Below are 12,955 nucleotides of genomic sequence, written 5' to 3' on the forward strand. Positions count from 1 at the left end.
ACGTGGTACAGTGGTACCTCGGGTTACAGACGCTTCAGGTTACAGACTCCGCTAACCCAGAAATAGTACCTCGGGTTAAGAACTTTGCTTCAGGATGAGAACAGAAATCGTGCGGTGGTAGTGGGAAGCCCCATTAGCTAAAGTGGTACCTCAGGTTAAGAACAGTTTCAGGTTAAGAACGGACCTCCAGAACAAATTAAGTTCTTAACCTGAGGTATAACTGTACTTTGTTTAAAAAGGCGTATTTTGGATTTAGGAATGTTCCATGCAATGCAATTTTTCAGAGGCTGATCTTTAAAAAAATGCAGATCAATGTAGAAATGTACTAGAATGGCCTTGGAGATTAACAGATTCAAAAGTGCCATGGACCGGAAGTAGACTGATCCCAGGATATGGTCTGAAGACACCAAATTGCTGAGATGAAGTCTGGGTTTGGTCAACGCCTGGATGGGAGACTGCCTGGGAACTATATACATGCTGCTTTGGGTTTCATCATGGAAGAAAGGTGGGATATAAATATTATTCAATGGAGCAATCTGTCCATGCATATGCATGGTAGAAGGCATCTCAGGTTCACAGGCTTAATTGTCTTCAGAGCTGCACCTCAGCTCCCTTGAACACTTGGCAAGAAGAGTAGATTGGTGAGCTCCCAGCCAGAGTGGAGAGGCACAATTCTTGTCCCCCTCTGAGCCTATGCCCTTGATTGACTTTTGAACTGTGGTCCTTGAGCATAGGAATAAGTTTTGAAATATTTATCCCCTCCCCCCTCCTGAGTATTAAGACCTTTTAAGATTGTCCTGCTTTTTGGTGAGGGAAATGCAATTTTGGAATGAGCTGGAAAACACACTTTTAATCTCATACTTCTTTATTACCTAATCATGTAACAAAAACAAACAAAAAGGAGAGGTGGGGGAAAGCTGCTCACACGTTTTCTTCTGAGGTGAAACATCACAGGCCAGGTTTCAGTCTCGAACAGAACTTTCTTCTACTGGTAGAATATCTGAGAAAAACCCTCTACAGTCATTTAATATATTGTATCTTGGCCAATAGCTGCCTCCAGGGTATTGGTGGAAGTGACAGGAAAGAAGTCACATTTAAAATCTAGGGCAAATCTAAGATAACATTAAAAAAAATGTAAAAAATAATAATTCTGGATAGTCTCTAACCTTTTCCCCAGCACAGCTAAGTGAAAACAAATGCTACTCCTCATTTCCTGCAGGGCCAGGGCAAGCCAAAATCAAATTACTTGAAATATATTTTTATAGAGTATTTTCCCTATCCCCTACAGTACAAATGACTAATTCAGCTCTTCCTGTTGGGTTGGAATGGGCTCTGGAAACTGGCAGACAAATTCAAATAGAGTTGGAAAGAGGAAAGGAAAATAAAAAAGGGGTCTTTTGCTGACTCTTGATTCATTCACTGAATCCTTCTGCTCGGTAGAGCATCAATTTATGGAGCCCTGAGATTCCTAAAAGGAAAAAGGATGCAAACCTTAGAGTTTCAGGGGAATAATTGGCCAATACTTGGGTTGCTTTTTATCACAGTTCCTATCAAAGTTGAGCTGCATGGTGGTCTCCATAGCTTGGATTTTGCTGGCACCCAAGCCATAGAGTTTCTTCATTTCAGCCCCTCTCCTTTCGCCGGGCTTCTCAGCTGGGGGCTGTGCCGATCGGCCTGTCGACAGGTGAAGGTCGTGGTCTGCTTCGACATACATGTCCTGGTGTTCTGCTTCAAGCTCCTGCTGTTTTCCTGTACAAAACACAAGACAGCTCCTTAAGCTGCTCCTCAGTTATGCCAGACAGGTTTAAAATTACACATGGGCCACATACGCGGACCTGAAGACATACACAGTGTTGTGGGGCAGAATTTTTTTCCCCAGTTCTTAATTTTTCCATGGAATTCTCTCTCCCCTCCCCCCACTTCCTAAGTTCATTAGTAACAATGAACACATGCCAAATATTAGGCAAGCTTGGCGGTTTGGGAGCATTTCGCTTTTGTCTGCTAAATACAAGTAAAATAAATGTGCTAAATTAGATCACTTTCCAGGGCACCAGATTATCTGACAATTTCCCTATTCAAAATTTTATGGGAAATACACATCACTGGGCATAACCTTTCAAACAAAGGCAATCCATATACTACTTGGGCCTTGCAAGTATGCTGGTTCCCGTTTCAACAAGCCTTGAAGCTGTAAGTATATTATCCCTTTCTTTTAAAGGTGCACTGCTTTGCCAATTTTTCTTTGGGCACAATTCACAGTGTTGGCAATTACCTGCACAGCAATAAATAGATTCAGGTAGGTAGCCATGTTGGTCTGGCACAGTCGAAATAAATAAAAAATTGTCCAGTAGTGCCTTAGAGACCAATTAAGTTTGTTCTGGGTATAAGCTTTCATGTGCATCCACACTTCTTCAGATACAGTGGTATCTCAGGTTACATACGCTTCAGGTTCCATACGCTTCAGGTTACAGACTCCGCTAACCCAGAAATAGTACCTCGGGTTAAGAACTTTGCTTCAGGATGAGAACAGAAATTGTGCTCCAGCGGTGTGGCAGCAGCAGGAGGCCCCATTAGCTAAAGTGGTGCTTCAGGTTAAGAACAGTTTCAGGTTAAGGATGGATCTCCGGAACAAATTAAGTGCTTAACCTGAGGTACCACTGTACATGCACACAAAACCCAGAACAAACTTAGTTGGTCTCTAAGGTGCTACTGGACAATTTTTTAGCAATAAATAGCTTGAGGCTAGGATACCCAAGGGACTGTCTTCTCCCAGGCCAGCACGTCTGCTTCCTAAGATCTGCTGAGGAGGTTGTGGCCCAATGGTGGCCAAAACAAGAGCTGGCTAGGATGCATGAGGAAGCTTCCTCTGTGGTTGCATCTAGTCTGTTGGAATTTGCCTGCTGGAATTTGGCCTCAACTCTCTGCTTTATGTCGCCTGGGGAAGACTATTGTTGTTCTCATCATCATGGCAGGCATTTGATTATCACAACCACCATTATTATGGCAGGCAATTGACCTGCCACGGTGAAAATTCTTCTGTAGCTGCCCTTCATGGGTGCATCAGATAACAGAAATCTCCTGCCTCTTTTATCTTCTTGATCATTTCATTGGCTTCAATGCTATTAAAACTGCCACCCTGAGCACTGAAAAATAGTTTAAAATTAAAGTTAAGGAGGGGGAAGCTCTCACGCGAAAGTATGCAGGGGATGAGGACTATGACAAAGGGAATCAAAAGTGGACTGGGGGGAAGATAACATTTATTCCTGTTGTAAACTTTTTTAAAAAAGGAATAAGAGTGTGAACAAATTATTAGAGCAGATGTTGCACTGGAAAGAACAGACACGTCATACATGACAGAAGTTAAATTAAACTTGGTTCTCCCTCCCACCCGCCCCCAATAAAATGGGACCACCAGGCCTAAATTGTTTTGCAGCTGTGGCGATGAAATGATAGGACAGGACAGTGTAACTTTAGCCAAACCTCTGCTGGTGAAAACTGCTAACATTCTCCAGGGTAAGAGAAAGGACAAGCCTCAGCCTGCCACACATACCCAAGCTAAGCTTGTCTTGTGAGACCCAGCTGTTGGCATTGTCAAGGCACCTGCCAAATTGACAACCTCCTGAATGCTCACACAGATGCACTTTGTTTCCCCCCCTATTAAACACTACCCAAGGTGGTAGCAGCAGAGTGATAAAGTATTAAACGAGAATTGCCAGTCTTCAAGCTGATGCACTCAATCCTGCACTGCCTGAGCGAGTTTAATTTCTGGTTCAGACTGTTAAATATTTAAGCCTTGTGCACCTATGGAAATCGACGGTGGCCCAAATTTATCTGCAGATTAAAAAAGGAAATAATTTGGATCCACAAATCAGTCTTATTCTACGAAGCCAGTTGAAGGCTGATTTCAAAAAGGAGGGCATTTTTACTTCTATTGTAATAACAAGGGATGTCACACTGGAAAAGGGAGAAACTCTACCTAGCCATACAACTGAAAGATATTTCTGACATAGCTTTAAAAGACTCAGCATATACACATTTTATAATCCCGTATTTTAAGTTTATGTGTGTACATCACTTAAAGGTTGCACGCTGATCTATTTTACTGTGGGGTGGTTTTTTGCCAAAATGTGTGTCTTTGCAGGAAACAGCCAGGTGTGTAGATCTTCTTAAGCAACAGCTGTGTGCACCAAAAGCCACACTGGAAACAGCCCATCTTTGTTCTTGCTTACTGTCTCCAACAGTGAACAGGAAAGATTGTTATCTTGCATGAGAAACAGGCTGATTGTATTTATTTTATTTTGAAAATTTCTACCCTGCTGTTCAGTCTAGAAGCTCTCCGAATGGCTAACAATAGATATTAAAAATACAATTTAAACAATGGAATGGAAAAAACAAAGACAAAAAACAGTCAGAGAAGTTTCAAAAATATGTTAGTGACGGCTTAGTCAATACACAAATCCAACTATTGCCTTTGTGTTTCTATCTACTTTTAATGATATTATGCATAAATCACATTGAGATAGTGGTTAAAAGTTATTTAATAAAATAATAATAGTAATGATGGTTGTTGTTATCTATTTCATTTATGAATCGCTTCCTATGAAGCATTGTGAAATGGTTTCACAATGAAATAAATCCATATATTGAAGAATTGCATCTTTGAAAAACAGATAAAACAACAGCATGTATAAAAACAATTGCATAAATAAAAATAATTTTCAAATCCAATGCAGCTACTGACTCGGATAAAAATCTTTATCACATATAGAGAGAGATAAGGCTCCATTTAGAGGGTCACTGTGCAATCCACATGCACACACACCAGAACTCATCCAGATTTCCTCATCAGTGAAATCATCTGCAGATTGTATACCAAAATGAAGTGTTTTGCAATACCTGCTTTAAAACATCTGCAATATATTTTAAGGCTAGGGGAAGGGAAAAAAACTATTTCTGTGTGTAGCAGCTCACTGACAATCTGTCTGGTTCACAAGACAAATTATACCTCACTCATGGACAATAGATATTTAAACAGTACAATCTGGAACTTCAATTTCTGGATTCCTTTGTTTGCTGGGAAGCAACGCTCACAGACAGAAAGTCTTGCCTCGACTCTAAATATTGCCATAATTTACTCTGTATCTCTCCACTATTGGCACAAACAAACACAATTGTTTCTGGTGGTGGAAAAGCAGTTGAAGAGCATTTACATTTTCACCTCCTCCCCTTTGCTTTTATTACTGTGTCACAGCTTTTAACACAAGTCTCCCCAAACCAGAAAAGAATTCTCCGCCTAATAGCCCCCAGTATGATGCGCTTAAATAAATTTTGGATGGCTGAACACTGTTTTGTGCCAGGCTCAAGTTTGCCGTCTAGACAGCACTGAGGTAAAAATGTATAGCATGTGTATCATAGTAAAGTCCTGAGCTTTCAAATGTCGATGGATGGCATGGCTTTTTTCCATATACTGCTATTAGATATTTTAAGTACCGTATTTTTCGCTCTATAACACGCTCCCAACCATAATACGCACATAGTTTTTAGAGGAGGAAAACAAGAAAAAAAATATTCTAAACGAAACAGTGGATGTATGATTTTTGTGGTTCATGCTGTGGCCACAGACATGTGATCTGACGGTGAGTTTGGGGTAGCCCAATGCAAAAATCCTGAGGATCCATGTGGATCCGTGCTTTGTAACCACTTTTTTTGCACCACTGCGGCCCCAGGCAACAGTGGGTGCGTGATTTTTTTGGTGCAAGCTGTAGCCATGGACATGCTATGTGATCTGATGGTGAATTTGGGGTGACCCAGTGCAAAAATCCTGAGGATCCATGTGGATCCGTGCTTTGTAACCACGTGAATGAAGGAACTGTCAGTAATGTATGGTATCTCCAATACAGTGATGAAGGAAGAGGAGGGGAGAAGCTCACACTTGTCCTGGGCAAAGCAGCCAACTCCTATAGGCCTAGGTGCCTTCACCCCCCCCATTAAATATTTGAGGGAGTCATCCTCCCCCCATGCTGATGGGCATTGCCGTTCATATAAGGTACCAGTGTGCATGCACTTTGTCTTGAGATCATTGCAGTCTGTGAGATGGGGCTTACCTGTACCTGCCCTCCCCAATATTTTATTGAAGTTGGAAGAGGGAGGGAGGGAGGGATCTACGTCAAAGTAGATAAATAGGTACCACTCCGGCGGGAAGGTAAATGGCGTTTCCGTGTGCTGCTCTGGTTCGCCAGAAGCGGCTCAGTCATGCTGGCCACATGACCCGGAAGCTGTACGCTGGCTCCCTCAGCCAATAAAGCAAGATAAGCACCGCCATCCCAGAGTCGGCCACGACTGGACCTAATGGTCAGGGGTCCCTTTACCTTTACCTTACCAGTGTTTGCAAGCTGACTTGCAGGCTTTTATAGTAGACGTGTGGTATAAGTTGCCTGAGCAAAGGTGACTATTCTGGGCAGGGACACACATTACTCTTAAGAAAAGCTCAGCTCTGCTAGCAGTACAACTTCTGTAAATTATAGAAATGCAACTATTTCCCATTCTTTAGATTAAGTACACAAAGTTAACTGATGTCCCCAGAAGGGAACTGCGTGTCTCAGGGTAAAGATTTCACAACTCTAACCTAGGTGTTTAAACCTTAAAGGAATGTTGCCATTTTCTGTCCACAGTGGCTAAGAAGAAGTCAAATATTCTGCAACTCCTACTTATTGCAGAGAAGCTGCCAGGTAGATTTGTAGCTGGTTGACTGATCAAACCGAAAGGGTGCTCACTAATGGTTCCTCTTCATCCTGGAAAAAAGTGTGACAAGTGGGGGGCCGCAGGGTTCTGCCCTGAGCCCGTTGTTGTTCAACATCTTTATAGCCCATTTGGATGAATGAATTGAGGGGATGCTCATCAAATCTGCAGGTGACACCAAACTAGTACGGGTAGCTATTAGACAAGACTGGAGATTCAAGATGACCTGAACAGATTGGAGAACTGGGCCAGAACTAACAACATTAATTTCAATAGGGACAACTGGAAGGTTCTACACTTATGCATGAAGAACCAACAGCACAAATATAAGACGAGGGAAACTTGGATTGCCAGTAAAAAGGTAAAGGTAAAGGACTCCTGACAGTTAAGTCCAGTCGCGAATGACTCTGGGGTTCATCTTGCTTTACTGGCCAAGGGAGCCAATGTTTGTCCGCAGACAGTTTTTCCAGGTCATGTGGCCAGCATGCCTAAGCCACTTCTGGCGCAACAGAACACCGAGACCAGAGCAGTGCACGGAAACACCATTTACCTTCCCGCCTGAGCGGTGCCTATTTATCTACTTGCACTCTGATGTGCTTTCGAACTGCTAGGTTGGTAGGAGCAGGGACTGAGCAACAGGAGGTCACCCTGTCGCGGGGATTCGAACCGCTGACCTTCTGATCGGCAACCCCTAGGCTCTGTGGTTTAGACCACAGCACCACCCGCGTGGCGGTAGTACATGTGAAAAAGATCTAGGGATCTTAGTAGACCACAAGCTGAACATGAGTGAACTGGGTGATGCAACAGCAAAATAAATCTAATGCTATTCTAGGCTGCTTCCAAAGAAGTAATTGTACTACTCTATTCTGTCTTGGCCAGACCACACCCAGTTCTGTGCACCACAATTTCAGAAGGATATTGACAAGCTGAAACATGTGCTGAGGAGGGTGACCAAGATGATCAAGGGTCCAGAAACCAAGCCTTATGAGAAACAGTTGAGGGAGTTGGGTATGTTTATCCTGGAGAAGAGACAGAGAGGAGACATATCTTCAAATGTCTAAAGCGCTGTCACATGGAAGAGGAAGCAAGCTTGTTTTCTCCTGCTCCAGAGGCTAGGACCCAAACCAATGGATTCAGGTTACAAGAAAGGAGTTTCTGACTAAACATCAGGAAGAACCTTCTGACGGTAAGAGTTGTTCGACAGTGGAACGGTTTCCCTCAGGAGGTGTTGGACTCTCCTTCCTTGGAGATTAGTTGTGATTCCTGTATCTCAGGGGGTTGGACTAGATGACTGACAGAGGTCCTTCAAACTCTACAATTCTATGATTCTATGAACAGCAGTTAGGGGACTTTTGGACTAGAGAATTTCCCCTGATGTTTATTTTTTTTGTCATTGCAGAAAATGTTTAAAATATACTCTGAGATAGGCTTTATTTCTAATCAACAGATACGAAACAGCCATTTGAACTATGCAGTGACATAAAAACAATCTTACAGATTCTTGAAGACCATCGTTTATACAATGACTTCATTGTGGGCCAGTATTTCAAATTAAACAAACTGAAGTTCTGCCAACGCACACAGAATGAACCAACAAATTGGACGGCAGCGTTCATTAGTTTTAAGCTTTCAACCTAGAGCATTATTTACTCCACGCTTATGGAAGATCGCTGGCAACACAGGGATTAGAGCAAAGGATAACTTCGAAGCATGCCGTTTTTATTGGTTCCCCGAATGCCGAAACACATTGCAGCAAAGTGCATGACTTTAAAGAGCTCCATCCCTATCTAATTACAATTAGGAAGTGATTTTGTTTCCAGAAAGCATTATATGCACAAGGCATGTACAAGATCGGGTTTGGTGGGGTTACAAGAGAGGAATGTAGAGAGCTGCCTTATGGAGACTCACACCGTTATTCCATCATTGCTGGCTGGTTGTGGGTATCCAGTGTTTCAGACAAGGGAGATTCCCAGTCCTACCTGGAGATGCTTTTGGCTTTCAAAACATTTGCTCTACCACTGAGCTCTAGCTCTGCCCTGTATGTTTCTAGTATTTTCTGTGTGCAAATCTCTACCACTTGAGAAGCACTTTTTTGTGGCTAGGTCCCACTTTTGTCCTTCCACCATCATAGAATCACAGAATCGCACAGCTGGAAGGGATCCTGTGGATCATCTAGTCCAATGCCCTGCAATGTAGGAATATGTAGATGTCCCATATGGGGATGGAACCTACAACCTTGGCATTATCGGCACCATGCTCTAGCCCACAGGTTTTCAACCTTTTGGAGTCCACGGCTCCCTTGACTAACTACATTCTTTCTGCGGCAGCCCTGTGGGGCTCAGGAGCCCAGCTATGTCACCCCTTGCCTGCCAAGCTAGCAGCCTCTCACCCTTTTTCAAACACCCTCCTTTGTGGAGTGTTCCCTCAGCCTCCTCTTCTTTCCTCTCTCCTTGGGAGTCCTCCAGGCAGCTGCTTGCAACCAGCACCCCCTGGCCAGATCCAGAAGCACCATTTGCCTGGGGAGCTTGTAGGCAGGGCTGCTGCAACAATCAGCTGTGCAAGCCTTTGGGAGGCAGAGATGCAAGAGGGCATCAGAGGAGGGAGGGAAGGAAAGAGGGAGAGAGGCTAGTGTTGCCCACGGCACCCCTGACCATCATTCAGTGTGCTACAGTACACTTTTAAAAAATACTACTCTAGCCAACTGAGATAACCAGGTGAAGACTTCCTGAATTTAAACAGGCCCTTTATATTGTGCCAACTGGATTTTGGTCTTTATTTATGGCTCATCTTAACATGTTTCATTGCGGCCTCTGCTGTTTTATCGTTGATTGAGCTTTTATTGGTTTTATCTGCTCTTCTTTAAAATTTTACCGTTAAATTGTTTTAAACTATTTTATTGTATTTTTATGCTATTAATTTGCAGATTTATAAACTGTGTTGCAAGCAAAGGTTACCAAAGCATGTTCATTTTTATCGTCACTGGGTGCTATTGCGAAACTTGGTTCTTCTCAAAACCAGAATCACAATCCATGGTTCAATTAACAAATATTCCTGATTTGTTTGTTTGTGATATAATTGGGACCATTATGCATGTGAGCATTCGATGTCATGGGACAGAGCACTGGATTTGAAGACCCTTAAAGCTTACTGTGATTTTAAGTCAATCACTCTCTCTTAATCCAGCCAATTTTACAGAACAATTGCTAGAATGACTTGGGCATGATGATGGGGCTGGAATTGCCCAGAAAATGATGGCTAAGAAAGGGACCATGCAACACCTGCTTACATCCCTCTGAGGTGAGTCCAATTGTTGAAAAGTATGGAGTCCAGTGAGTTCTTGTGTGGGACAAACAGAAACATGACTGTGCGCTATGTGGCCCCTTCTTTGGTGCTTTCAAACATATTTCAGTATACCTGAAGGAGCGTCTCCACCCTCATTGTTCAGCCCGGACACTGAGCTCCAAGGGCCATCTGGCGGTTCCCTCACTGCGAGAAGTGAGGTTATAGGGAACCAGGCAGAGGGCCTCCTTAGTAGTGGCGCCCGCCCTGTGCAATGCTCTCCCATCAGATGTTAAGGAAATAAACAACGACCTGACTTTAGAAGACATCTGAAGGCAGCCCTGTTTAGGGAAGTTTTTAATGTTTGATGTTTTATTGTGTATTTAATATTCTGTTGTCAGCCAGGTGGGTGGGGTAACAACAACAACAACAACAACAAATTATTATTACAACCTGTGAAACCTCAGGTGTTTTGCTGAAGTACAACTCCCACCATCTCTTACCATTGACCATGATGGGAGCTGATCTACCTAACTCCTCCAGAAGAAAAAGGTAACAGTGAATGGACACTAAATCATACTGCCAACATGAGGATTTAATGATCTGTTAAATAGATGAGCTGTCCAGGATGGCAACAATACTGCAGTAGAAGCCAACTGCTATGAATAAGATAAAACTATCATAAGGATTACAAACACAGGCAACTTGCCATTCATAGACATGTCATTTCCTTTCCTTATAGATAAGGATGCATTTACACACAAATGGCCAAAATAACCATCAGTTTGGCATTACAACACACTGTTCTTCCCAGGCAAAAAACAAAAATCCAAACTAAAGGGGAAATGTCAAAATACAAAACAGAAATGTGCTGTGCTATAGAGCCTGCTAAGGTGCTGACAGAGAGTTTTACTGGACAAAGAAGAAAGGAGGAATTTCTAACAGTGGGTTATCCAACCTACAAAAGAGGGAAGAGGTGTATGAGAAAATCCAATATGGCAGAAACCATATTTTCCAAGTCAAGTGCATTCAGTGCAAACTACGGTATGCCTTTTAAGCTGGGGGACTCCTAGAGGAAAATACACAACTGAAACTGCTGTAAGGAAAGGTGCTGTCGATAAGACATCAGCATAATGGCTGTTTCAATACAGGCAGAGTGGGAGACGAATTGGCAATAACCGTGCATTGATCTACAAAATTATTATTTCTTTCCAACATCGTAGGGTCTTTGGAAAGAGTAATCAACTAATGGCCTTTTAAAGATCCTTGGATAAAAAACCAAAACCCTATGGAATCAAATCAAAATGTTTTCTTTTTAAAAACACACCGTATTTTCTTCTTTATAAATACATATAATAACTACTTTATTTAAACTAGCTTGCTTGGCAGCATCGGGAGCAATGGTTTATAAAACCAATGAAGGCTTGGGTTCTGGTGCAAGAACAATACACTCAGGGCACTTTTTAAAATTAGAATGCTAAAGATTAGCAACCATACAGAAGTGTAAATAAAGAAAATAATTGAACATCACCATTGAAATACTCATTCCAATGTGATATAAATAAAAAAACCCTTTTTATGTAGTTGCCTGTTTCTGTTCCTTCCTTAGCATGTGAAGAATAAGCAACATGTGTCCAAAACGGTTTTATACCAATTAGATGGAGCTAGTGGCTGCAATTGTTTCTATGATGAAACAGTACCATAGCCTTCCTCTACCTGGTGTCTTCCAGATATTGTTGGACTCCAACTCCTATTAATCCCAGCCAGAATGACCAGTTGCTCAAGGATGATGGGAGTTGTAGTCAAGCAACAGCTGGAGGACACCAGGTGTTGGAAGTACAGATTCTGGCAGAAGTTACTGAACACATGATCACTTCCAAACTACCGCATTTTTCGCCCTATAGGACGCACTTTTTCGCCTCCAAAAATGAAGGGGAAATCTGTGTGCGTCTTATGGGGCGAATACAGGCTTTCGCTGAAGCTTGAATAGTGAGAGGGGTCGGTGCGCACATCCGGGCAGACATCCGCAGCATGGGGAGCCCTGCGGGACCTCCCGCAGGGCTCCCCACGCTGCGGATAGCAGCCTGCCGCCCGGCGCGCGAGGCGCCCTGAAGCAGAGCGCCCCTCGCGCCAGGCAGACATCCGCAGCGTGGGGAGTCCTGCGGCAGTTCCCCTAGGGCTCCCCACGCTGCGGATAGCAGCCTGCCACCCGGCGTGCGAGGCGCCCTGAAGCGGAGAGCCCCTCGCGCCAGGCAGACATTGGCCAGCCCCTCAAGCTCGGGGGACAGCAAGGAGGCGGAGCGCCGCCATACCGCTGTTCCCTGACCTGGTTTTGGGGGGGGGAAAATAAAGGAATTCCCCCTCTTTATTTCCCCCCCAAAAAACTAGGTGCGTCCTATGGGACGAAAAATACGGTACATCATTTAAGATACTGCAAGAGCAGAGTTTCTGAGTATAGTACTAGGAATTTCATATCATTTTGACAGTTCTATCAGGGGGCAGATATCAGTGGAACTGGGCTTTTGAAAAGGCTCTCTCAAGTGTTACATTAATATTTTTTTTTGCAATATTATCCCACAATCAGATCCGTTCATCATCAAATATACTTCCCCCAAAACCCCATTCCAATTTGTGCTTGAAATGTAATTTCCTCTTATTCATTGACAGAATCAAATAGTATCATTTACTTACTAATCCTCTTGGCAAAGGGGGCAGTATGAGCTTTTCCGCAAAGGTTTCCCCATGTTTATTCTGGTATTTCTGAGACCTTGTAACATTTCTAATCTGAAGATAGTTAAACCAAATTGGCCCACTGCCTGCCATTTCTTGAAATGGAGAAGTATTGTCTTTCAAAAGATCTGTAATTTTAAATAGCTGAAACTGATACCAAGCAGGAAATCCCCCAGCAGTAAATCAGTATGAAAGAATACTGATGTTA

The 12,955-nt window shown here is 43.0% G+C and overlaps 1 protein-coding gene across 2 annotated transcripts in view; it reads right to left on the reverse strand.

Annotated features, from left to right (window-relative positions):
- Positions 1-847: 847 nt before the first annotated feature.
- GEMIN8 (gem nuclear organelle associated protein 8) overlaps positions 848-12,955 on the reverse strand; it is a 40,655-nt gene continuing 28,547 nt past the window's right edge. For both annotated transcript variants that reach the window (XM_081199548.1, XM_081199549.1), the window contains one exon: positions 848-1,749. In XM_081199548.1, the coding sequence (XP_081055674.1) occupies positions 1,493-1,749 (257 nt within the window). In that variant the 3' untranslated portion in view covers positions 848-1,492. The remainder of the gene's footprint in view (positions 1,750-12,955) is intronic.

This window comes from Podarcis bocagei (assembly GCF_964188305.1).
Source record: "Podarcis bocagei genome assembly, chromosome: 6".
In the NCBI taxonomy this organism is placed as follows: Eukaryota; Metazoa; Chordata; class Lepidosauria; order Squamata; family Lacertidae; genus Podarcis; species Podarcis bocagei.